Source organism: Electrona antarctica (genome assembly GCF_951216825.1).
Source record: "Electrona antarctica genome assembly, chromosome: 24".
Classification (NCBI taxonomy): domain Eukaryota; kingdom Metazoa; phylum Chordata; class Actinopteri; order Myctophiformes; family Myctophidae; genus Electrona; species Electrona antarctica.
Window position 1 is genome coordinate 1,342,306 of NC_136803.1, and position 23,347 is coordinate 1,365,652.

Sequence of the window (23,347 nt, forward strand, 5' to 3'; positions counted from 1 at the left end):
AGCTAGAAGGTCCTGGGTTCGATTCCCGCGTCATCAGTGCCAATACCTAGGTGGGGTTGGCGAAAGGGCCTTTCTGTGTGGAGTTTGCATGTTCTCCCCGTGTCCCCATGGGTAGGTACCCTCACATAAAACATGCAGTAATCCAGGTTTCTATAGTGCCTCCCCCTGGCCAGCCCGGGGCGCCTGATGGAGGGGGAAGGAACTGGTTGGAATAAAGTGTTCCTTCCACGTGCTACGTCCAACCAGGGAAATTCCTCCTTGACAGGTGAAAAATAGGTGGCTTGGACTCCTCATGCATAGAAGGAAGCATGAGGTCAGTCCGTTGCTCTCCCCAGGTTGGCAGAGGGAGTGTAGTGCCCAGGATTACATTAGATAATTGACACTGGGTGAAGAAAATGGGTTACAAAATCGTGGGATAAAAATGTAAAAAAAGAAAGTGCTCGTCTTGGGGGGGGGGGGGGGGGGGGGGGGGCTGAGTCAGGCTGTCAATCAGTAGTGCTCGTCAGAGTGGGCGGGCTCACAGAAGAAGCGGGAACTGCGTTTGGCCGAACGCGCCGTGAAGGGGACGGTCTTCAGCACTGAAGGACAGAAGAACGGTCCAATCAGGGAACAGCATTACTCAACAGAAAGACTCTTAGCTTTAGGCTCATAATTATTTAAACAAATTATTCAGGTTTTGGTTAGAGTTAGGCATTTAGTCATTAGAGTTAGGAAAAAGAAATGCCCCAAAATGGTAAAAATGGCATTCATAAAATTACTGTCGTAAAATGTTGATGTCCTCACAAGTATAGTAATACAGACCTTTCTCTGTGCGTGCGTGCGTGCGTACCTGTGATAATGTCCTCCAGAGCTCCGTCTTTTCCTTCATAAACGTGTCGACTGTCTTTCCCCTGACGTCTCCTCAACTCCGTGATCATCTCATGCTGCTGGCGACGCCCTTTGTGAGGAGACTGACAGAGAGACACAGAGACAGAGAGAGAGAGACAGAGAGAGAGAGAGACAGAGAGAGAGAGAGACAGAGAGACACAGAGACAGAGAGAGAGAGAGAGAGAGAGATACAGAGAGAGATACAGAGAGAGAGAGAGAGATACAGAGAGAGAGACAGATAGAGAGACAGAGAGAGAGACAGAGAGAGAGAGAGAGAGATACAGAGCGAGAGAGAGAGAGAGAGAGAGAGAGAGAGAGAGAGAGAGAGAGAGATAGAGATTGGGTTTAACACTGCTAGAGTCTTGTTACTCTTGTATAAGTTACAAATATTATTTTAATCATTTATATGAATGAGTTAAATGCATTTTAACCCCTTGGCTCGCCCAGTCGAAGTGTCCCTGAGCAAGACAATTAACACCTAAGTGCTTTTTTCTTTTATTTTTTACCAGCTGCTTGGAAAGCATGCTGGTCTATTTTCTCTCAGGTTGGCTTTCACGACCAATTTCTCATTGGCTGCCGTAGTGACGACCTATCGTCCTGATTGGCTGCCTCGTCTCTATAGGCAACCAGTGACCACACACTTTTTGCCTCTAGCTGACCTCTAAGGCTATGGGACAGCATTGCAGCCAGCAACAACCCATCGTCTAAACGTCATGAACACTCAAATCATTCTACAAGCTCCGACACTAGTTTTTATCATCCTATCCTTGTTTTTGTCACGTTGCGCGCTAATGTTATTTGACCAAGGGATTCTAATGTCAACTTTCAAGTACAAGATTTAAGCTAACCCAGGTAAAGTAATGCTGAAGCAGACACGTGTGTGTGTGTGTGTGTGTGTGTGTGTGTGTGTGTGTGTGTGTGTGCGTGCGTGCATGCGTGCGTGCATGCGTGCGTGCCGCGCACTTGTAGATCTGCTATTTTTTTTAAATCATGAAAATGTGGCGCAAATCCTTGAATATATATTCTTTCAGAGCGAACATTTTTGACTCAAATCTTGGGTTCTAGGGGGTCCCTGGAACAACATATCTTCAGATGGGGGTCGGCGGGCAAATACATACATTTTTTGGGGGTTTCCTTGACATGAAAATGTTTGAGAACGACTGACATAGGAACATAGGGCTTTTCAGAAAACTGTCTTAAAATTTAGAAGACATTTTGTAGAATCGTCCTCAGGTCTAAATGGATTAACCCATTTTGGGCGGGAACCCCTTTTGGTGTTAGCATTATGTTATGCTTTAGCTATTGAAAAATAGCAGATATACAAGCTCATAGCGATTAGGTCTGCTATTAGGTCTGCTATAGAACGACTGACATAGAAACATAGCTTTTTCAGAAAACTGTCAGGATGTAGAAGACATTTTTAGAATCTGATCTCAGGTCAAAATGGGTTAAAAACCACTGGAATGGAACTAGCAACCTTGGTCTCCTCCTGCTGCTGCTGCTGCTGCTGCTGCTCCTCCTGGTCCAACTTATCCTGCAGCATCTGCTCCTGGCGCTTCCTCTGCTGGTTCTCCTCATCCGCCATCTGCACAGTTTGCACAAAGATTTCAGTTAAAGGAGCATTCAGTGATTTGGGTAATTTGGAAAAAACCCGGTCCGCCCCGGTAACAAGTTTTGCACATGCACGCACTACAATGCGTACATGTGACAGGCCAACCTTACACATCACCAAGGCCCACCCCCGCTCGATCATGATTGCCGGAAGGCCCCTCTCTATCCTGATTGGATGAAGGCTTTGCCACCTAGCCAAAAACGAAACCTTAGGTTTTTTGACCCCCCCAGGGGTTAACTGGGGACAGGGAGGAACTCCTTATATGGTCAGCACACTCTATAGTGGGGAGGATTATCACAACAAAACAAAAAAATAAGTGATATTTGAATGAAGTGAAATCACTGAATATACCTTTAAAAATGTGTCGCTCTGAAAGAATATATATATATTCAAAGATTTGCACCACATTTTCACGATTAAAAAAAAAAATAGCAGATCTACAAGCTCAGCTTGTAGATCTGCTATTTTTCAATAGCTAAAGTATAACGTCATGTTTAAAACACCTAAAGGGGTTCCCGCCCAGTAGGGTTAATCCAGAGCGATTTACAGTACGCCAGGTAAACACATGGTAATACATCAAATGCATAGAAATAGTCACCTAGGATCATTATGTAAACCAAGAACCCCCGAAAGAGAAGGCACTGGAGCAGCTCAGAAAGAGAAGGCACTGGAGCAGCTCAGAAAGAGAAGGCACTGGAGCAGCTCAGAAAGAGAAGGCACTGGAGCAGCTCAGAAAGAGAAGGCACTGGAGCAGCTCAGAAAGAGAAGGCACTGGAGCAGCTCAGAAAGAGAAGGCACTGGAGCAGCTCAGAAAGAGAAGGCACTGGAGCAGCTCAGAAAGAGAAGGCACTGGAGCAGCTCAGACCATTTAAGCCCTTGGTTTATTATAACAGGGTGCAAATAAAAAGTGACAACGTTTCGATGTTTAAGTTACATCTTCATCAGGTCATCAAACATCGAAACTTTTTATTTGCACCCTGTTATAATAAACCAAGGGCCTAAATCGTCTGAGCTGCTCCAGTGCCTTCTTTTTCGCACGTTACCTGTCCTGCTTCTGAGATGCACCAGACTGGCCTGCTATAGGCTAGAGGCCTCTGAGATGCACCAGACTGGCCTGCTATAGGCTAGAGGCCTCTGAGATGCACCAGACTGGCCTGCTATAGGCTATAGGCCTCTGAGATGCACCAGACTGGCCTGCTATAGGCTAGAGGCCTCTGAGATGCACCAGACTGGCCTGCTATAGGCTAGAGGCCTCTGAGATGCACCAGACTGGTCTGCTATAGGCTAGAGGCCTCTGAGATGCACCAGACTGGCCTGCAATAGGCTATAGGCCTCTGAGATGCACCAGACTGGCCTGCTATAGGCTAGAGGCCTCTGAGATGCACCAGACTGGCCTGCTATAGGCTAGAGGCCTCTGAGATGCACCAGACTGGCCTGCTATAGGCTATAGGCGCGGTTGGAACTCCCTTCTACATAAACCAAGAACCTATCAGTAAGTATAAAGTCAGAAGGTCTCACTCTGTAGGCTTTGATGAATCGTACGAACACGGGGAAGAAGACGGAAGGGGGCGTGGTTTTGGAGGACTCCCCGTAAAACTTCACGACGTCATCGAAGGCATCCTGAAATACACACGCACACACACACACACAAACGTGTGCACACGCGCACGCACACACACACACACACACACACACACACACACACACACACAAACACACACACACACACACACACACACACACACACACATACACACAAACACACATGCACGTGCACACACACACAAAACACACCGTTGTTGTCCGGCCTCTTCATATTCTAACGTTTTTTTTCTTCCATAAATTAATGGCCTGCTTGATCTTATACCACATCATCACACGAAAGCATGTGTATTGTGATACTAGTGCGTGCGTGCGTGCGTGCGTGCGTGCGTGCGTGCGTGCGTGCGTGCGTGCGTGCGTGCGTGCGTGCGTGCCTGTGATATGAGCGCGTCCTCCTGCAGCTTGGTCAGTCTGGTCTCATGCTTGCTGATGAAGTCCTTCAGCGTGGCGTTGTGTCCGTGCATGCTGAACTCTCTCCACGTCATCTCCATGCCGCGCTGCATCTCCTTCACGTCACTCTGCACGTTCTCTAAGGACACTGGAAGACAGGTTAATGTCCTCTATAAGGACACTGGAAGACAGGTTAATGTCCTCTATAAGGACACTGGAAGACAGGTTAATGTCCTCTATAAGGACACTGGGAGACAGGTTAATGTCCTCTATAAGGACACTGGGAGACAGGTTAATGTCCTCTATAAGGACACTGGGAGACAGGTTAATGTCCTCTATAAGGACACTGGAAGACAGGTTAATGTCCTCTATAAGGACACTGGAAGACAGGTTAATGTCCTCTATAAGGACACTGGAAGACAGGTTAATGTCCTCTATAAGGACACTGGAAGACAGGTTAATGTCCTCTATAAGGACACTGGAAGACAGGTTAATGTCCTCTATAAGGACACTGGAAGACAGGTTAATGTCCTCTATAAGGACACTGGGAGACAGGTTAATGTCCTCTATAAGGACACTTATAGAGGACATAACAGACAGGTTAGATAAGGCTGGGATGAAGTGGGACATCACTCCCAAATACGGGTCCATTTGGTTCCACTTGCACCCTTCTCAGAGTTGGCAAAATAGCACAGTGGCAATGGAACTCTTTGAGTGTTCTCCTTGCTAGAACAACATTGGTTCTATAGCACTGGTTCTGTCCAGGGCCCGCGTTTCCTTTCCACCAGTTTTAAGTGGGAGCATTGTTGTGCGATTGGCCGTCAGTGGATGTCATTGATGCCTGCGTGAGAATCAACAACTCACCTGCAGCAGCCTTCTCAGCATAGAGCAGTTCGTTGTAGAAGATAAGAAAAACCCTTTAAACGTACCTGCAGCAGCCTTCTCCACATAGTGCAGTTCGTTGTAGAAGATAAGAAAAACCCTTTAAACGTACCTGCAGCAGCCTTCTCCACATAGAGCAGTTCGTTGTAGAAGATAAGAAAAACCCTTTAAACGTACCTGCAGCAGCCTTCTCCACATAGTGCAGTTCGTTGTAGAAGATAAGAAAAACCCTTTAAACGTACCTGCAGCAGCCTTCTCCACATAGTGCAGTTCGTTGTAGAAGAGAGCCACTGCCGGGTATTTCTCTCTGACCACGTTGCTGATGTAATGTAGCAACGTCTGCTTCCTGTCCGTGGTCTTGGTGTCTAGTAACTGAAACACCGCACGCACGCACGCACGCACGCACGCACGCACGCACGCACGCACGCACGCACGCACGCACGCACGCACGCACGCACGCATGCACACACACACACACAAGAATTAGAATGCCAGTATGTATTGGACCTAGATGTGCAGTGTACCGTAAAAACTCGCCTATGCGTGCGTAAAAACAGTAAAACAAATGGGATTGCAATGCTGGCAGTCTGGGCAATTTTGTTTAAATATTCTTGGCAGTATATGAGTTAAGCGTGGCTTAAGTGGCTAATTTAAGCCGGCGGCCATATTGTCTCATTGCCTGAAACTGATTCTATGCTCTGGTCATAAACCTTCAGTAGCCTCGCCGTTTTCTTTTCATTCGTGTTTTGTTTCTTTCCATTTCATCATCATGTTCATCTTCTTCTTCTACTTCTTGAAGAAGAAGAGTCATGGCTGCCAGTTTCCCCTGATGCCGTGTGAGAGCTCAGACTGCTCCAGACCGTACGGAATAACTGCTAGCATATCGTCATCAGACTAGGACTAAGGTCTAAGATGTACAGGTCATCTTAGACCTGACTAGGACTAAGGTCTAAGATGTACAGGTCATCTTAGACCTGACTAGGACTAAGGTATAAGATGTACAGGCCATCTTAGACCTGACTAGGACTAAGGTCTAAGATGTACAGGTCATCTTAGACCTGACTAGGACTGAAGTCTAAGATGTACAGGTCCTCTTAGACCTGACTAGGACTGAAGTCTAAGATGTACAGGTCATCTTAGACCTGACTAGGACTAAGGTCTAAGATGTACAGGTCATCTTAGACCTGACTAGGACTGAAGTCTAAGATGTACAGGTCATCTTAGACCTGACTAGGACTGAAGTCTAAGATGTACAGGTCATCTTAGACCTGACTAGGACTGAAGTCTAAGATGTACAGGTCATCTTAGACCTGACTAGGACTGAAGTCTAAGATGTACAGGTCATCTTAGACCTGACTAGGACTGAAGTCTAAGATGTACAGGTCATCTTAGACCTGACTAGGACTGAAGTCTAAGATGTACAGGTCATCTTAGACCTGACTAGGACTAAGGTCTAAGATGTACAGGTCATCTTAGACCTGACTAGGACTAAGGTCTAAGATGTACAGGTCATCTTAGACCTGACTAGGACTGAAGTCTAAGATGTACAGGTCATCGGCGGGTTCGGCTACTAGTTTGTATCGTCCAAAGCGGAGGACGCGATCTCCCACAATGCAACAGCACATTATATTCATACAGCGGACCTTTCCCCTTGGGCTCAACCTTCCTCCAGGAGAAGGTCTCCGGATTGCATTTCCACGGATCTTTGGCATCACGTGTGTGTGTGTGTGTGTGTGTGTGTGTGTGTGTGTGTGTGTGTGTGTGAGTGTGTGCGCACGTGTGTGCATGTGTACTTGTACATTACCAGATCTAAACTCTGCAGTTTGAATCCGTAGACAGCTCCTCTTCTACTGCTGTTCATGTAATTACCCAACGCCAGGATGATCTGAAAGTACACACAGTACAACATTAGTACTATTACTAACATTAATATACTACTAATTACACAGTACAAGGGGGGGGGCTAGACCCCATACATATAAAAACCTAGATGCGTCATTGGCCGCTGCAGTTCATTGGAGTGACTACTGGCCAATCACAGCACGTCTTTTCCGGGACTTGTCGGAGCAACTGCCTCTTAAGAGCTACGTACCGAAAAGACCCGCCCCCTCCTGCCTCTGATTGGCGGCACATCCGTGTGCGTCACAAAAGCTTTGCCTCCTCTCGAGATACCCACGCCAGAGAGATACCCACGCCACAGAGATACCCCACACCACAGAGATACCCCACACCACAGAGATACCCACGCCACAGAGATACCCACACCACAGAGATACCCACACCACAGAGATACCCCACACCACAGAGATACCCACACCACAGAGATACCCACACCACAGAGATACCCACACCACAGAGATACCCCACACCACAGAGATACCCACACCACAGAGATACCCACACCACAGAGATACCCACGCCACAGAGATACCCACACCACAGAGATACCCCACACCACAGAGATACCCACACCACAGAGATACCCACACCACAGAGATACCCACACCACAGAGATACCCCACACCACAGAGATAAACACACCACAGAGATACCCACACCACAGAGATACCCACACCACAGAGATACCCCACACCACAGAGACACCCACGCCAGAGAGATACCCACACCACAGAGATACCCACACCACAGAGATACCCCACACCACAGAGATAAACACACCACAGAGATACCCACACCACAGAGATACCCACACCACAGAAATACCCCACACCACAGAGACACCCACGCCAGAGAGATACCCACACCACAGAGATACCCACACCACAGAGATACCCACACCACAGAGATACCCACACCACAGAGATACCCACACCACAGAGATACCCCACACCACAGAGATACCCACGCCACAGAGATACCCACGCCACAGAGATACCCCACACCACAGAGATACCCCACACCACAGAGATACCCCACACCACAGAGATACCCCACACCACAGAGCCGGAGGAGGCGTCTACCTTTAGTAGATTGAGTTTAGGCGATGACTACAAAATGTCTCGCGTAGCCAGACAACTATTCCACAGTCTGGAACTACACCTCTCGAAAAGTACTCACCTCTAGTATTTTCTTGAGTTTCTGGGAGGACTTTATGGACACAGAGGCAGCGATGATGGCGTGCAGTTGCTATGGAAACAGAACAAACACACCAGGTCGTCATAAATGTTGTCGATAAATCGATCTGTCCGTCTGTCTCTGTGTCTGTGTGTCAGGATCAGTCTTTTATCTTACAGATTCACTGACAATCACTTGTATTGATGGGTTTTTTTTAAGCCCACAATCATGTATTTTGGGTTAATCTGTGTTGTGTTTTTAGTTTTTACACTAGATGGCGCTCTTTGCTAACATGTCACCATTTAAACCTCAGTCACAGAGAAACATGAGATCACAAAATCTCTGTCACTGCCGATCTACAAGCTCCCAATGTGTCACGCATTGTGAGCTTGTAGATCTGCTATTATCAAGATATTTGTACTCATTCTGAATATTGAGTACTTTGTACTTTTGGTACTTTAAAGCTGCTATAAGCAATAATATGTCATTTTAATGACTTTGTTTTTTATTTATTTTTTGGTATTCAGACCAGGCCAGCAATGAGTACAACACTCCCAAAATAAATGTAGTCTCTGTGACACATCTAGGGGCCGCAATCTGCATTCAAAGATTTTTTTTGGTCGAAACAAACCCGGTCCAACTGACCAAATGACAAAGCTTCTAGGAAAGTCTTTGAATGCAGATTGTGGCCCGTAGATGTGTCAGATTGTGGCCCCTAGATGTGTCAGATTGTGGCCCGTAGATGTGTCAGATTGTGGCCCCTAGATGTGTCAGATTGTGGCCCCTAGATGTGTCAGATTGTGGCCCCTAGATGTGTCAGATTGTGGCCCCTAGATGTGTCAGATTGTGGCCCCTAGATGTGTCAGATTGTGGCCCCTAGATGTGTCAGATTGTGGCCCCTAGATGTGTCAGATTGTGGCCCCTAGATGTGGCCCCTAGATGTGTCACAGAGACTAAATTAGCTTGGGGAGCGTAACCGCGGCGGCGTTGGCTCAGGGGTAGAGTGCCTGGATGGGAACCGCAAGGTTGCCAGTTCAAACCCGGGCTCCCCCAGAGTTACTGTCGAAGTGTCCTTGAGCAAGACACTGAACCCCTAATTGCTCCGGATGTGCTAGTTGGTGCCTTGGTTTCCGCTGCCATCGGTGTATGTATGGGTGAATGTAATGCACAATCTATGTAAATGTTGCCTTGGATAAAGGCGCTATATAAATGCACCATTTACCATTTACCCATTGCACTTTCACTTGCAACGTATTGAGAGTATTTCTGTATTGATGCCTTTACTTAAGTTAAACAATTGAGTGTTTTTTCCACCACTGCTTACCGGTGTCAACATGTGTATGTTGTCGGTGAAGTTTCCCATGAAGGTGCAGATGGACATGCGCTGCGTGAGTCTGTCTATCCTGCTGAACACCATCATGAAGCGGTCCTCGTCACTCAGCGCCTCCAGAGGCTTCCTGTCCCTCTCGTACTGCCGCAGCAGCTTCACCTCGCCCTCCGTGGGCAGGAAGCGCATCAGGCACTCCACGAAGTCCACGCGCACCGCTCGCAGGTCGAAGCTAGGAGAGGAAACAACATAATTACAATAAGACTACAGAGGCACTGCGCGCAGGTCGAAGCTAGGAGAAGAAACAACATAATTACAACAAGACTACAGACACACTGCGCGCAGGTCGAAGCTAGGAGAAGAAACAACATAATTACAATAAGACTACAGAGGCACTGCGCGCAGGTCGAAGCTAGGAGGGGAAGAACGGACGTGATTACAACAAGACTACAGACGCACTGCGCGCAGGTCGAAGCTAGGAGAAGAAACAACATAATTACAATAAGACTACAGACGCACCGCGCACAGGTCGAAGCTAGGAGAAGAAACAACTTGATTACAACAAGACTACTAACGCACCAGACGCAGGTCGAACATGGCTACGACAATTTACAATTTAAGCATTAAGCAGACGCTCTTAATCCAGAGCGATTTACAGTAAGCACGGGCAACACTGGAGCTGTTGCCCCCGCGACCCGACTACGGATAAGCGGTTGAAGATGGATGGATGGATCTGTAGATGAATCGGCCTCAGCCCTAAATGGGGTTCTGTCCTTACGTCTGTATGGCGCGGCAGATGAGGTCGAACCCTTGGCCGGCCTTGCGGAGGGTGATGGCCAGGTTCTTGGCCCGGTTGGCCTCCAGCAGAGAGACCCTGCTGGGGCCCCGCTGGGGCGCCTTCTGCTTGGGGACCACGTCCACCGCCGGGCCCTGGGCCTTGGTCTTAAACATCTCCTCAAACTCCTCCACGTCCAGCTCCTGTGAGGAGAGAAACGCACGCACGCACGCACGCACGCACGTGCACGCGCGCACATACACACACACACACACACAGACACACACACACACACACAGATGTCAGCGATAATGTTGTCGACTAACAAATATGACGAAAAATATCCCTCAATTATCTTTTTTTTTTTCACTGACGAAAACTAAATAAAGTGGCCAAAATGTATATAAGGCTGAAGAGGTTAATTCAATTCAATTCAATCTTTATTTCAGACTCAGGGCACAAAAAATATATATGCTCACAGTCTGTGAATGTATGTTTACTAAAAGTACATGTATTTTCCTCTGAGATGCAGTGGAGTAGAAGTAAAAGTAGTGAAAATTGGAAATACTCCAGTAAAGTACAAATACCTCAAAATGATACGTTAAGTACAGTACTTAAGTAAATGTACTTAGTTACTTTCCACCGCTGGTTACAAGCGGTCATGTGTTAGTAGGTCACACAGATAGAGGAAGACGGATAAACACATGATGTCAGCAGGTCAGGTCAGTAATCCTGGGAAATGAAAATGCAGATAAATACAAATCTACTGTATGTCACACTAAAGTAGCATAGCTGAGGCTTTGTGGGCTAGAGATTGTTTTTTTTTTCCGACCACAAATATTAACACTAATTAAGCCTTGGTCGTGTATACTTTCTAATCAGACCACGGGGTGTATAGAGCGTCGCAGCCCCGCCCCCTACCCTGGACCAGGAAATGATTCTCCGTTCATTTTCCTCATAGACATTTCAGAAAGTATTTATTTAAAGACGTTTACGCCGCGGACAAAGCCAACTCGAGTCGTGACAACTCATGACAACAAACACAATTTTTTGGGCCGAACAAATAATTAGAAAGAAGAAAAAAACGGCAGGTTACAACACTTTTTTTGTTGTTTTTCTTCTTTGTAATTATTTGTTTGGTCCAAAATATTGTTTGTGTTGTCATGCATGGGATTCATTTGCATTGGGATTCATTTCCTGGTCCATGGTAGGGGGCGGGACTGCGACGCCAGGCCCAGGAAATGAATCACAATGCATTTTTCCCAAAGACATTTCAAAACGTATTTATTTAAAGACCTTTTAAGCGTCGTACGAAGCCAACTCTTGTCGTGACAAATCATGACAACACACACAATATTTTGGACCAAACAAATAATTACAAAGAAGAAAAACAACAAAAAAAGTGTTGTTTCTTCTTTCGAATTCTTTGTTTGGCCCGAAATATTTTGTTTGTTGTCATGATTTGTCACGACAAGAGTTGGCTTTGTCCGCGACTTTAAATAAATACTTTATGAGGAACTTTATGAGTCTATGAGGAAAATAAACGGGGAATTATTTTCCGGGTCTCTCGAGGGGGCGGGACTGAGACGCTCTATAGGAGTCTTTAGGTCTTTTTTATTGATATCTTTTTTTTTTAAACGAAAAGTTTTATTTCTTTTTTTGGTGGCTCGTAACTCCTAATCTAGGGAACTCTCCAGAAGGACAATGTTCTGTCTTCAACAAGCCTCTCGTTAGGAATATAAACGTCTCCTAGAGACACTTTAGCCTCTCGTTGGGAATATAAACGTCTCCTAGAGACAAAAACGTCTTCTAGAGACACTTTAGCCTCTCGTTTGGAATATAAACGTCTCCTAGAGACACTTTAGCCTCTCGTTTGGAATATAAACGTCTCCTAGAGACACTTTAGCCTCTCGTTAGTAATATAAACGTCTCCTAGAGACACTTTAGCCTCTCGTTGGGAATATAAACGTCTCCTAGAGACACTTTAGCCTCTCGTTTGGAATATAAACGTCTCCTAGAGACACTTTAGCCTCTCGTTAGGAATATAAACGTCTCCTAGAGACACTTTAGCCTCTCGTTAGGAATATAAACGTCTCCTAGAGACACTTTAGCCTCTCGTTTGGAATATAAACGTCTCCTAGAGACACTTTAGCCTCTCGTTTGGAATATAAACGTCTCCTAGAGACACTTTAGCCTCTCGTTTGGAATATAAACGTCTCCTAGAGACACTTTAGCCTCTCGTTGGGAATATAAACGTCTTCTAGAGACACTTTAGCCTCTCGTTTGGAATATAAACGTCTCCTAGAGACACTTTAGCCTCTCGTTTGGAATATAAACGTCTCCTAGAGACACTTTAGCCTCTCGTTTGGAATATAAACGTCTCCTAGAGACACTTTAGCCTCTCGTTTGGAATATAAACGTCTCCTAGAGACACTTTAGCCTCTCGTTTGGAATATAAACGTCTCCTAGAGACACTTTAGCCTCTCGTTGGGAATATAAACGTCTCCTAGAGACACTTTAGCCTCTCGTTGGGAATATAAACGTCTCCTAGAGACACTTTAGCCTCTCGTTAGGAATATAAACGTCTCCTAGAGACACTTTAGCCTCTCGTTGGGAATATAAACGTCTTCTAGAGACACTTTAGCCTCTCGTTGGGAATATAAACGTCTTCTAGAGACACTTTAGCCTCTCGTTAGGAATATAAACGTCTCCTAGAGACACTTTAGCCTCTCGTTGGGAATATAAACGTCTCCTAGAGACACTTTAGCCTCTTGTTTGGAATATAAACGTCTCCTAGAGACACTTTAGCCTCTCGTTTGGAATATAAACGTCTCCTAGAGACACTTTAGCCTCTCGTTTGGAATATAAACGTCTCCTAGAGACACTTTAGCCTCTCGTTAGGAATATAAACGTCTCCTAGAGACACTTTAGCCTCTCGTTGGGAATATAAACGTCTCCTAGAGACACTTTAGCCTCTCGTTGGGAATATAAACGTCTTCTAGAGACACTTTAGCCTCTCGTTAGGAATATAAACGTCTCCTAGAGACACTTTAGCCTCTCGTTGGGAATATAAACGTCTCCTAGAGACACTTTAGCCTCTCGTTTGGAATATAAACGTCTCCTAGAGACACTTTAGCCTCTCGTTTGGAATATAAACGTCTCCTAGAGACACTTTAGCCTCTCGTTGGGAATATAAACGTCTCCTAGAGACACTTTAGCCTCCTGTTTGGAATATAAACGTCTCCTAGAGACACTTTAGCCTCTCGTTTGGAATATAAACGTCTCCTAGAGACACTTTAGCCTCTCGTTGGGAATATAAACGTCTCCTAGAGACACTTTAGCCTCTCGTTGGGAATATAAACGTCTTCTAGAGACACTTTAGCCTCTCGTTGGGAATATAAACGTCTTCTAGAGAGACTTTAGCCTCTCGTTGGGAATATAAACGTCTTCTAGAGACACTTTAGCCTCTCGTTGGGAATATAAACGTCTTCTAGAGAGACTTTAGCCTCTCGTTTGGAATATAAACGTCTTCTAGAGAGACTTTAGCCTCTCGTTAGGAATATAAACGTCTTCTAGAGACACTTTAGCCTCTCGTTAGGAATATAAACGTCTTCTAGAGAGACTTTAGCCTCTCGTTTGGAATATAAACGTCTTCTAGAGACACTTTAGCCTCTCGTTTGGAATATAAACGTCTCCTAGAGACACTTTAGCCTCTCGTTTGGAATATAAACGTCTCCTAGAGACACTTTAGCCTCTCGTTTGGAATATAAACGTCTCCTAGAGACACTTTAGCCTCTCGTTTGGAATATAAACGTCTCCTAGAGACACTTTAGCCTCTCGTTAGGAATATAAACGTCTCCTAGAGACACTTTAGCCTCTCGTTTGGAATATAAACGTCTCCTAGAGACACTTTAGCCTCTCGTTGGGAATATAAACGTCTCCTAGAGACACTTCAGCCTCTCGTTTGGAATATAAACGTCTTCTAGAGAGACTTTAGCCTCTCGTTTGGAATATAAACGTCTCCTAGAGACACTTTAGCCTCTCGTTTGGAATATAAACGTCTCCTAGAGACACTTTAGCCTCTCGTTTGGAATATAAACGTCTCCTAGAGACACTTCAGCCTCTCGTTTGGAATATAAACGTCTTCTAGAGAGACTTTAGCGTGACCAGCGTGAGGCAAGAATGGAAGATTATGCCTCCCGGTTTCTTTTTTTTTGGGGGGGGGAACGGGGAAGGGAGGGGCTTTTCAGAGTAAAATCTGCCATGTCTGCTGGCACTCACAAAATTTGTTATTTAGATAGCATGATATTTAGCCATATACTAGCTTCATTGTTTCCTGTGTGCGTGCATGCCGTGCGTGCGTGCGTGCGTGCGTGCCGTGCGTATGTGCGTGCGTGCGTGTGTGCGTGCGTGCGTGCGTGCGTGCCGTGCGTGTGTGTGTGTGTGTGTGCGTGCGTGCGTGCGTGCCTGCAGTATCCTCTCGTCGTCCATGTCGTTATACACGGTCCCGTTGATCATACTGGGCTTCAGAGCCACCCAGTTAAACACTGGCAATCTGAACTTGGTCTGAATGGGCTTCTTTATCTTCACCGCTGGAGGGAGGGGGGGGGGGGGAGGGAGGGAGGGAGAGAGAGAGAGAGAGGGAGAGGGAGAGGGAGAGAGAGAGAGAGAGAGAGAGAGAGAGAGAGAGAGAGAGAGAGAGAGAGAGAGAGAGAGAGAGACAGACAGAGACAGAGAGAGATTTGATTTTAAAGAGTCCTTTATTAAAAGCACTGCTGGGTGATACAAGCCATTACATAACCCCTACATGCCTAACTTAGGTGTGACCAAAAGGGGAACAAGTTACAGTAAGACAGCCATCTTCCAAAAATAAATCAGAAAGAGAATAGCATCATGATCTCCCACTGAGCACAATACTCCCTCTATTGCCCACTTTAAACATGAACCCTATACATTATTATACATTATGTTAGCTATTGAAAAATAGAAGATCTAAAAGCTCATAGGTCTCGATTTTGTAGGTCTGCTATTTTTGAAAAATCGTGAAAATGTGGCGCAAATCTTTGAATATATATTCTTTCAGACTGAACATTTGTAACTCAAATATTTGCTTCTGGGGGGGGGGGGGGGTCCCTGGAACAACACATTTTCAGATGGGGGTCGGCGGGCCAATTACATATATTTTTGGGGAAATCCTCAGGTCTAAATGGGTTAAAACACTGATATACAAAATGTTTCATCACATCTACAACTAACACCCTTTATGAACTACACACGTCTACAGTATACATTCTGTGGATCGCAAATGTTTAGTGCAGGGTTCGGCAACCCAAGTTGTTGAAAGAGCCATTTTCGATCAAAAATAAATTCAAAATCTATCTGGAGCATTATAATATATGCATTATAATGCGGCTTGCCAAGATTTATTATCTCCCGGGTTGCAACGAAACTAGCAGAATTTAGCATGCTTTCCCTGGAAATGTCTTTCAACGTTACTTTTTTTGTTGTTTGATAGCTTCTCGATGCAGATTAAACATACAGGCAGCCAATCTGCATTGGCTGTGAAGGCAAAAGCCTCTATCCACGAACTGTTAAATCCTCCGTTTTTCGTCGGCTATCTTTCTTTTTCTACAGGGTAAACATTATACATTTCCATCGATTTTTTGTAATGCTACAGGGAGCCACTAGGGGTGTGCTGCAAGCGGCTCTAGAGCCGCCTGTTGCAGACCCCTGGTTTATTGAAAACGCTGGCATGTGAAGCGTGGATTCCTGGATCGCTGCCCTCCACAATGTCCTACTGTATCTAACATCAGGTTCTTGAGCTCTGTAGTGTTGTTAGATAAGCTGTCGCGCCGCAGCCAGTGGCGTGCACATGTAGACATCTAGAGGGGCACCTTGGGCAGCACGTGGAACAGGCCGGTTGCCTTAACCCATTTTGGGCGGGAACCCCTTTCGGTGTTTAAGCCTTATTTTATGCTTTAGCTATTGAAAAATAGTAGATCTACACGCTCATAGCGCGCCACTCGTAGGTCTTCTATATTAGAAAAATGGTGAAATGTGGCGCAAATCTTTGAATATATTCTTTCAGAGCAAACGTTTTGACTCAAATCTTTGAATATATATTCTTTCAGAGCGAACGTTTTGACTCAAATCTTTGCTTCTGAGAGGTCCCTGGAACAACATATTTTCAGATGGGGGTCGGTGGCCAAATACATATATAATTTTGGGGGTCCTTGACATGAATTATTGGAAACTACTGACATAGAAACATGGGTTTTTTCAGAGAATTGTCATGATTTAGAAGACTTTTTTTTTAATGTCAGGCCTAAATGGGTTAATAGTGTGAGATGTATAGATTTTGGGGCATAAATAATATATTAGAAGCGCAGGGTGCTCTAGCACCCCCTGGTGTCTATCTGCGCATGCCACTGGCCACAGTACGTCTACGTAGGTGGTACGCTTCTTTCCCCTCCTGGCTTTGCCCTCATGGGGTTTGGCTCCAAATAGAGGCGTAACACTCAGAAAAAATAAAATAAAACAAAAAACTAATAAAAAAAACAAATCTCCTTTTAATTTAACTGTATGATTACAATGAAAGAGAGCTTGTGGTTGGTTCTCCTACCTGCCAGTCCAGAGCTGAAGATGACTGTCGGCCCACAGCCAGGAAGGGGAGGGGCAACGGGAGGAGGGGGAGGGGGCATGGGCATGGAGCTGGAGCTTAACTCACTGGTGCGACAGGGAGGGGGAGGGGGTGGCGGGGGAGGGGGAGGAGTAGGGGGAGGAGCTAGGTACGGACCGTTGGACACTGAGGAGAGGAGAGGAGAGGAGAGGAGAGGGGAGGGGAGGGGAGAGGAGAGGAGAGGAGAGGAGAGGAGAGGAGAGGAGAGGAGAGGAGAGGAGAGGAGAGGAGAGGAGAGGAGAGGTTATTTTTACAGTTTTATTTCAATGTATTGAGAAAGACAATGAAATGGTTAAATCACAGCTTAGCGGTGATTGGTGAAGCCACCTGTCACTCACCGGTGCCCGGCATCGGCGGAGGAGGAGGGGGAGGGGGCGGGACCATCATGCCCTGAGCTCCGCCCATCCCTGGATCAAGGCTGTGATAGGCTAGAGTCTCTGGGCTGTGATAGGCTAGAGTCTCAGGGCCGTGATAGGCCAGAGTCTCAGGGCCGTGATAGGATAGAGTCTCAGGGCTAGGACGCACAAATCAATTAGATAATTAGTATTAGTCATCATTAGATGACATCAATCAATCAATCCGATATCCGCCGCGAGCATGGAAATGGTCCCGGGACACGCTGTGATTGGCCACTAGTCGGCGCAAACGCTCTCGCCAGACCATGATTCACTGTTCTGTCCATCTCGGCTCGCAACTCAAACGGGCCTGAGTCAGCTAAGCCAGTGGTTCTCAAAGTGGGGTCCCCGGGGACCCCCAGGGGTCATTGAGGGAGCTCCAGGGGGTCCCCACCTAAATGATAGTTAGGAACCAAATGGACCCTTATATTATGGGTCTGTAACTCAAGAGAGTGTACAGATGGAACGGGTCCGTTTGGTTCCATTTCTACACTCTCAGAGTTGATTTTACAATATAAATTGGCGTCCCGCAAAGGATAGAGATGCCATTAAACGGGAGTCCGAGGTCTAACGAATGTTAAAAACTGTAAAAAGGGGGTCCTTGAAATAAAAATCACACCCGTGTGAACTGAGTGGTGCGAGGTCTTATATAGTCTGGTCAGCTATGTCAGTGACGTCACACACTAACCATAGCAACCATGCTCACATGTGCACGGACAGGTGTACAGGTACACAAACATAGATACAGACAAAGCTGGTTGTTGGAGTGGTTTGCACCACTTGAGAATCACTGCTAGAACCCCTGGGGCGTATGTTTTCAAATGGGGTCCGCGGGCAAATAATTGTGCAGTTGGAGGTCCTTGACATGAAAAGGTAACTCACTGCAGTCTAAGCGACGTTCGACACGGCAAGTTGTGCACTTTAGCGCGCTCGGTGGTGTCTCTCGTGGCTCAACTTCGCCTCAGACTGCAGCGCCCCTCCGTCACAGCCTAAAACTGAACACTTTATCCCCTTCCCTACTACATGGCTATTTACATACACCCGGCACCATTACCATGCTCGCATTGTCCACCCACCCATTCATTCATCCTACCTGGGTGCCAGTGCGGGTGGGGGTGGTGAGGGACAGGCAGACAGACAGGCTGTCTCACTGACGCCCCCGTCTCCCTCTCCTCTCTGGGGCTGAGCAGGAACGGGGCTCCCCGGCTGCTGCTGCTGCTGCTGCGGCGTCACGTCCTGTCTGTCCACTTCCTGTGCTTGTCTGTCCACGTCCTGCATCTGTCTGTCCAGGCGGCTCTGTCTGCGGATCGTCTGGTCCTTCTCGCGCACCATGCGACGCAGCGTGTGCACCTGGGAGTTAGCGCTGGCATAGCCGTCCTGTTATAGAAGACATAGCATTTAGCGCTAGCATAGCCGTCCTGTTATATAGAAGACATAGCATTTAGCGCTAGCATAGCCGTCCTGTTATATAGAAGACATAGCAGTTAGCGCTAGCATAGCCGTCCTGTTATAGAGAAGACATAGCATTTAGCGCTAGCATAGCCGTCCTGTTATATAGAAGACATAGCATTTAGCGCTAGCATAGCCGTCCTGTTATATAGAAGACATAGCATTTAGCGCTAGCATAGCCGTCCTGTTATATAGAAGACATAGCATTTAGCGCTAGCATAGCCGTCCTGTTATATAGAAGACATAGCATTTAGCGCTAGCATAGCCGTCCTGTTATATAGAAGACATAGCATTTAGCGCTAGCATAGCCGTCCTGTTATATAGAAGACATAGCATTTAGCGCTAGCATAGCCGTCCTGTTATATAGAAGACATAGCATTTAGCGCTAGCATAGCCGTCCTGTTATATAGAAGACATAGCATTTAGCACTAGCATAGCCGTCCTGTTATATAGAAGACATAGCATTTAGCGCTAGCATAGCCATCCTGTTATATAGAAGACATAGCATTTAGCACTAGCATAGCCGTCCTGTTATATAGAAGACATAGCATTTAGCGCTAGCATAGCCATCCTGTTATATAGAAGACATAGCATTTAGCACTAGCATAGCCGTCCTGTTATATAGAAGACATAGCATTTAGCGCTAGCATTGCCGTCCTGTTATATAGAAGACATAGCATTTAGTGCTAGCATAGCCGTCCTGTTATATAGAAGCGAGCATGGAATCTTCTTCGGGTTTGAGTAAGGACGCGCTGTGATTGGCCAGTGCACGTGTGCAAGGGCTCGCCAGAACATAATTTACTATTCTGTCCATATCGGGTCACTGGAACGGAGTCGGCTAAGAGAACTTCGCAACATTCGACACGGCAACTTTCACGGTCTAAAACACAGTGCTTTATATCCCCAACTACTAGTAGGAGGGGGGCGGGACCATTTACCCAAACCCGAAGAGGATTCCATGCTTGCTACAGGATATAGAAACAATAGCAGTTAGAGCTAGCATAGATGTTGTCCAGGTCCTTGTTGGTTCTATAGATCTACATTATACTGACCCTGATGTTGTCCAGGTCCTTGTTGGTTCTATAGATCTACATTATACTGACCCTGATGTTGTCCAGATCCTTGTTGGTTCTATAGATCTACATTATACTGACCCTGATGTTGTCCAGGTCCTTGTTGGTTCTATAGATCTATATTATACTGACCCTGATGTTGTCCAGGTCCTTGTTGGTTCTATAGATCTATATTATACTGACCCTGATGTTGTCCAGGTCCTTGTTGGTTCTATAGATCTATATTATACTGACCCTGATGTTGTCCAGGTCCTTGTTGGTTCTATAGATCTATATTATACTGACCCTGATGTTGTCCAGGTCCTTGTTGGTTCTATAGATCTACATTATACTGACCCTGATGTTGTCCAGGTCCTTGTTGGTTCTATAGATCTATATTATACTGACCCTGATGTTGTCCAGGTCCTTGTTGGTTCTATAGATCTACATTATACTGACCCTGATGTTGTCCAGATCCTTGTTGGTTCTATAGATCTACATTATACTGACCCTGATGTTGTCCAGGTCTTTGTTGGTTCTATAGATCTATATTATACTGACCCTGATGTTGTCCAGATCCTTGTTGGTCTGCATCAGCTGTTTCTCCAACTCTACAATCTTGGCCATCGCCTCGTTCTCCACGTCCAGCATCCTCTCTGACATCTGCATACACGCGCGCACGCACGCACGCACGCGCGCACACGCACACGCACACGCACATGCACACACACACACACACACACACACACACACACACAGTAGTATTAGTATTAACGAGTATTAACGAGTATTAACGATTGGATCGGAAAACCACAAAGTGCCATTACGTTCTTTTTACATTTCATTCTGTTTTACACAGAGACGCAATAGAGATTAAAGACCACTTCCGTTCTACTTCCTATCACAGCTGATGTTTTACTCCGATTTAATACGCAGCGTGAGTCATGACGTCACACGTTTAGCCGTTTCCCCCGCTTTGCATGTTTATATGGAGACGCGAGGTGGAGCGTTTTCACTATGGAAGTGGGTTTCACTTTGTTGCGTTTTTTTTTCTCCAACCCCCGATAATGCCGTTGCCGTCTCAACTAGCCTAGTTACCGTGGCGACGTTGTCCTCCAGTTCCTCCACTCTCTCCAGGGCAGCAGTCTTTGTCTCGGCGTCCTCCAGAAGCGTCCCCACATCAAACACGTTGTCCAGATACGCCTGGATCTGAACCTGCAACCTGTCCGACTCTGTGCTCTTTAGACGCTGCGCACACAGACAGGCAGAGACAGAGACAGAGAAATGTTGTAAAAGATATTACAGCTACTACACCAGATGTTGTTGTTGATGAGGATAGTAGAGATAAGTATAGGTTGTACATACAGGTAATGTCCATGTATCAGCCTATAGGTAATGTCCATGTATCAGCCTATAGGTAATGTCCATGTATCAGCCTATAGGTAATGTCCATGTATCAGCCTATAGGTAATGTCCATGTATCAGCCTATAGGTAATGTCCATGTATCAGCCTATAGGGTAATGTCCATGTATCAGCCTATAGGTAATGTCCATGTATCAGCCTATAAGGTAATGTCCATGTATCAGCCTATAGGGTAATGTCCATGTATCAGCCTATAAGGTAATGTCCATGTATCAGCCTATAGGTAATGTCCATGTATCAGCCTATAGGTAATGTCCATGTATCAGCCTATAGGTAATGTCCATGTATCAGCCTATAGGTAATGTCCATGTATCAGCCTATAGGTAATGTCCATGTATCAGCCTATAAGGTAATGTCCATGTATCAGCCTATAAGGTAATGTCCATGTATCAGCCTATAGGTAATGTCCATGTATCAGCCTATAGGTAATGTCCATGTATCAGCCTATAGGTAATGTCCATGTATCAGCCTATAGGTAATGTCCATGTATCAGCCTATAGGTAATGTCCATGTATCAGCCTATAAGGTAATGTCCATGTATCAGCCTATAGGTAATGTCCATGTATCAGCCTATAGGTAATGTCCATGTATCAGCCTATAGGTAATGTCCATGTATCAGCCTATAAGGTAATGTCCATGTATCAGCCTATAAGGTAATGTCCATGTATCAGCCTATAAGGTAATGTCCATGTATCAGCCTATAGGTAATGTCCATGTATCAGCCTATAGGTAATGTCCATGTATCAGCCTATAGGTAATGTCCATGTATCAGCCTATAGGTAATGTCCATGTATCAGCCTATAGGTAATGTCCATGTATCAGCCTATAGGGTAATGTCCATGTATCAGCCTATAGGTAATGTCCATGTATCAGCCTATAAGGTAATGTCCATGTATCAGCCTATAGGGTAATGTCCATGTATCAGCCTATAGGTAATGTCCATGTATCAGCCTATAAGGTAATGTCCATGTATCAGCCTATAGGTAATGTCCATGTATCAGCCTATAGGTAATGTCCATGTATCAGCCTATAGGTAATGTCCATGTATCAGCCTATAAGGTAATGTCCATGTATCAGCCTATAAGGTAATGTCCATGTATCAGCCTATAAGGTAATGTCCATGTATCAGCCTATAGGTAATGTCCATGTATCAGCCTATAGGTAATGTCCATGTATCAGCCTATAGGTAATGTCCATGTATCAGCCTATAGGTAATGTCCATGTATCAGCCTATAGGTAATGTCCATGTATCAGCCTATAGGTAAAGTCCATGTATCAGTTGTGAGAGACCTGCAGATTGCAGGAATACCCAATAACTGGGCAGAGAGCTGAGCAGAGAGTTTTCGTTGGCTCAATCCTGTTCAGTGTCTGTGATAAATATTTTTTTATCTGTGATAAATATATGTAGGAGACGACGGACGCTTCCTGTATCCTGAAACACTTTCCAAGTGTGAACATCTCCTATTGTTTGTGTTCAAGAACGTCTTGTTAATGTGCGTGCGTGCGTGCGTGCGTGCGTGCGTGCGTGCGTGCGTGCGTGCGTGCGTGCGTGCGTGCGTGCGTGCGTGCGTGCGTGCGTGCGTGCGTGCGTGCGTGCGTGCGTGCGTGCGTGCGGTATACCTCCAGATGGTCGTCCAGGCACAGCTTGGTGAAGTCATACTGCAGATGAACTCTAAAGTTCATGTCTTCTACAGAATGGACCACGATGTTGATGAACTGCATGCAGGCGACCTGCAGAGGAACGGACAGTTACTGTAATGATGTTCTATGACAACCTGGAGAGGAACGGACAGTTACTGGAATGATGTTCTATGACAAC

General features: G+C 45.9%; 1 protein-coding gene across 1 annotated transcript in view; it reads right to left on the reverse strand.

The window, feature by feature from the left end:
- Positions 1–489: 489 nt before the first annotated feature.
- Positions 490–23,347, reverse strand: part of LOC306917161 (formin-like protein 2) — a gene marked incomplete at both ends in the record, with an annotated part of 43,703 nt that continues 20,845 nt past the window's right edge. The window contains 17 exons of the mRNA XM_079495294.1: positions 490–578; positions 830–950; positions 2,345–2,452; positions 3,998–4,099; positions 4,456–4,619; positions 5,596–5,725; positions 7,158–7,238; positions 8,432–8,500; positions 9,753–9,987; positions 10,534–10,733; positions 14,998–15,122; positions 17,153–17,335; positions 17,548–17,651; positions 18,698–18,981; positions 20,667–20,768; positions 21,204–21,353; positions 23,149–23,259. Coding sequence (XP_079351420.1) covers positions 490–578; positions 830–950; positions 2,345–2,452; positions 3,998–4,099; positions 4,456–4,619; positions 5,596–5,725; positions 7,158–7,238; positions 8,432–8,500; positions 9,753–9,987; positions 10,534–10,733; positions 14,998–15,122; positions 17,153–17,335; positions 17,548–17,651; positions 18,698–18,981; positions 20,667–20,768; positions 21,204–21,353; positions 23,149–23,259 — 2,358 coding nt within the window. The remainder of the gene's footprint in view (positions 579–829; positions 951–2,344; positions 2,453–3,997; positions 4,100–4,455; positions 4,620–5,595; positions 5,726–7,157; positions 7,239–8,431; positions 8,501–9,752; positions 9,988–10,533; positions 10,734–14,997; positions 15,123–17,152; positions 17,336–17,547; positions 17,652–18,697; positions 18,982–20,666; positions 20,769–21,203; positions 21,354–23,148; positions 23,260–23,347) is intronic.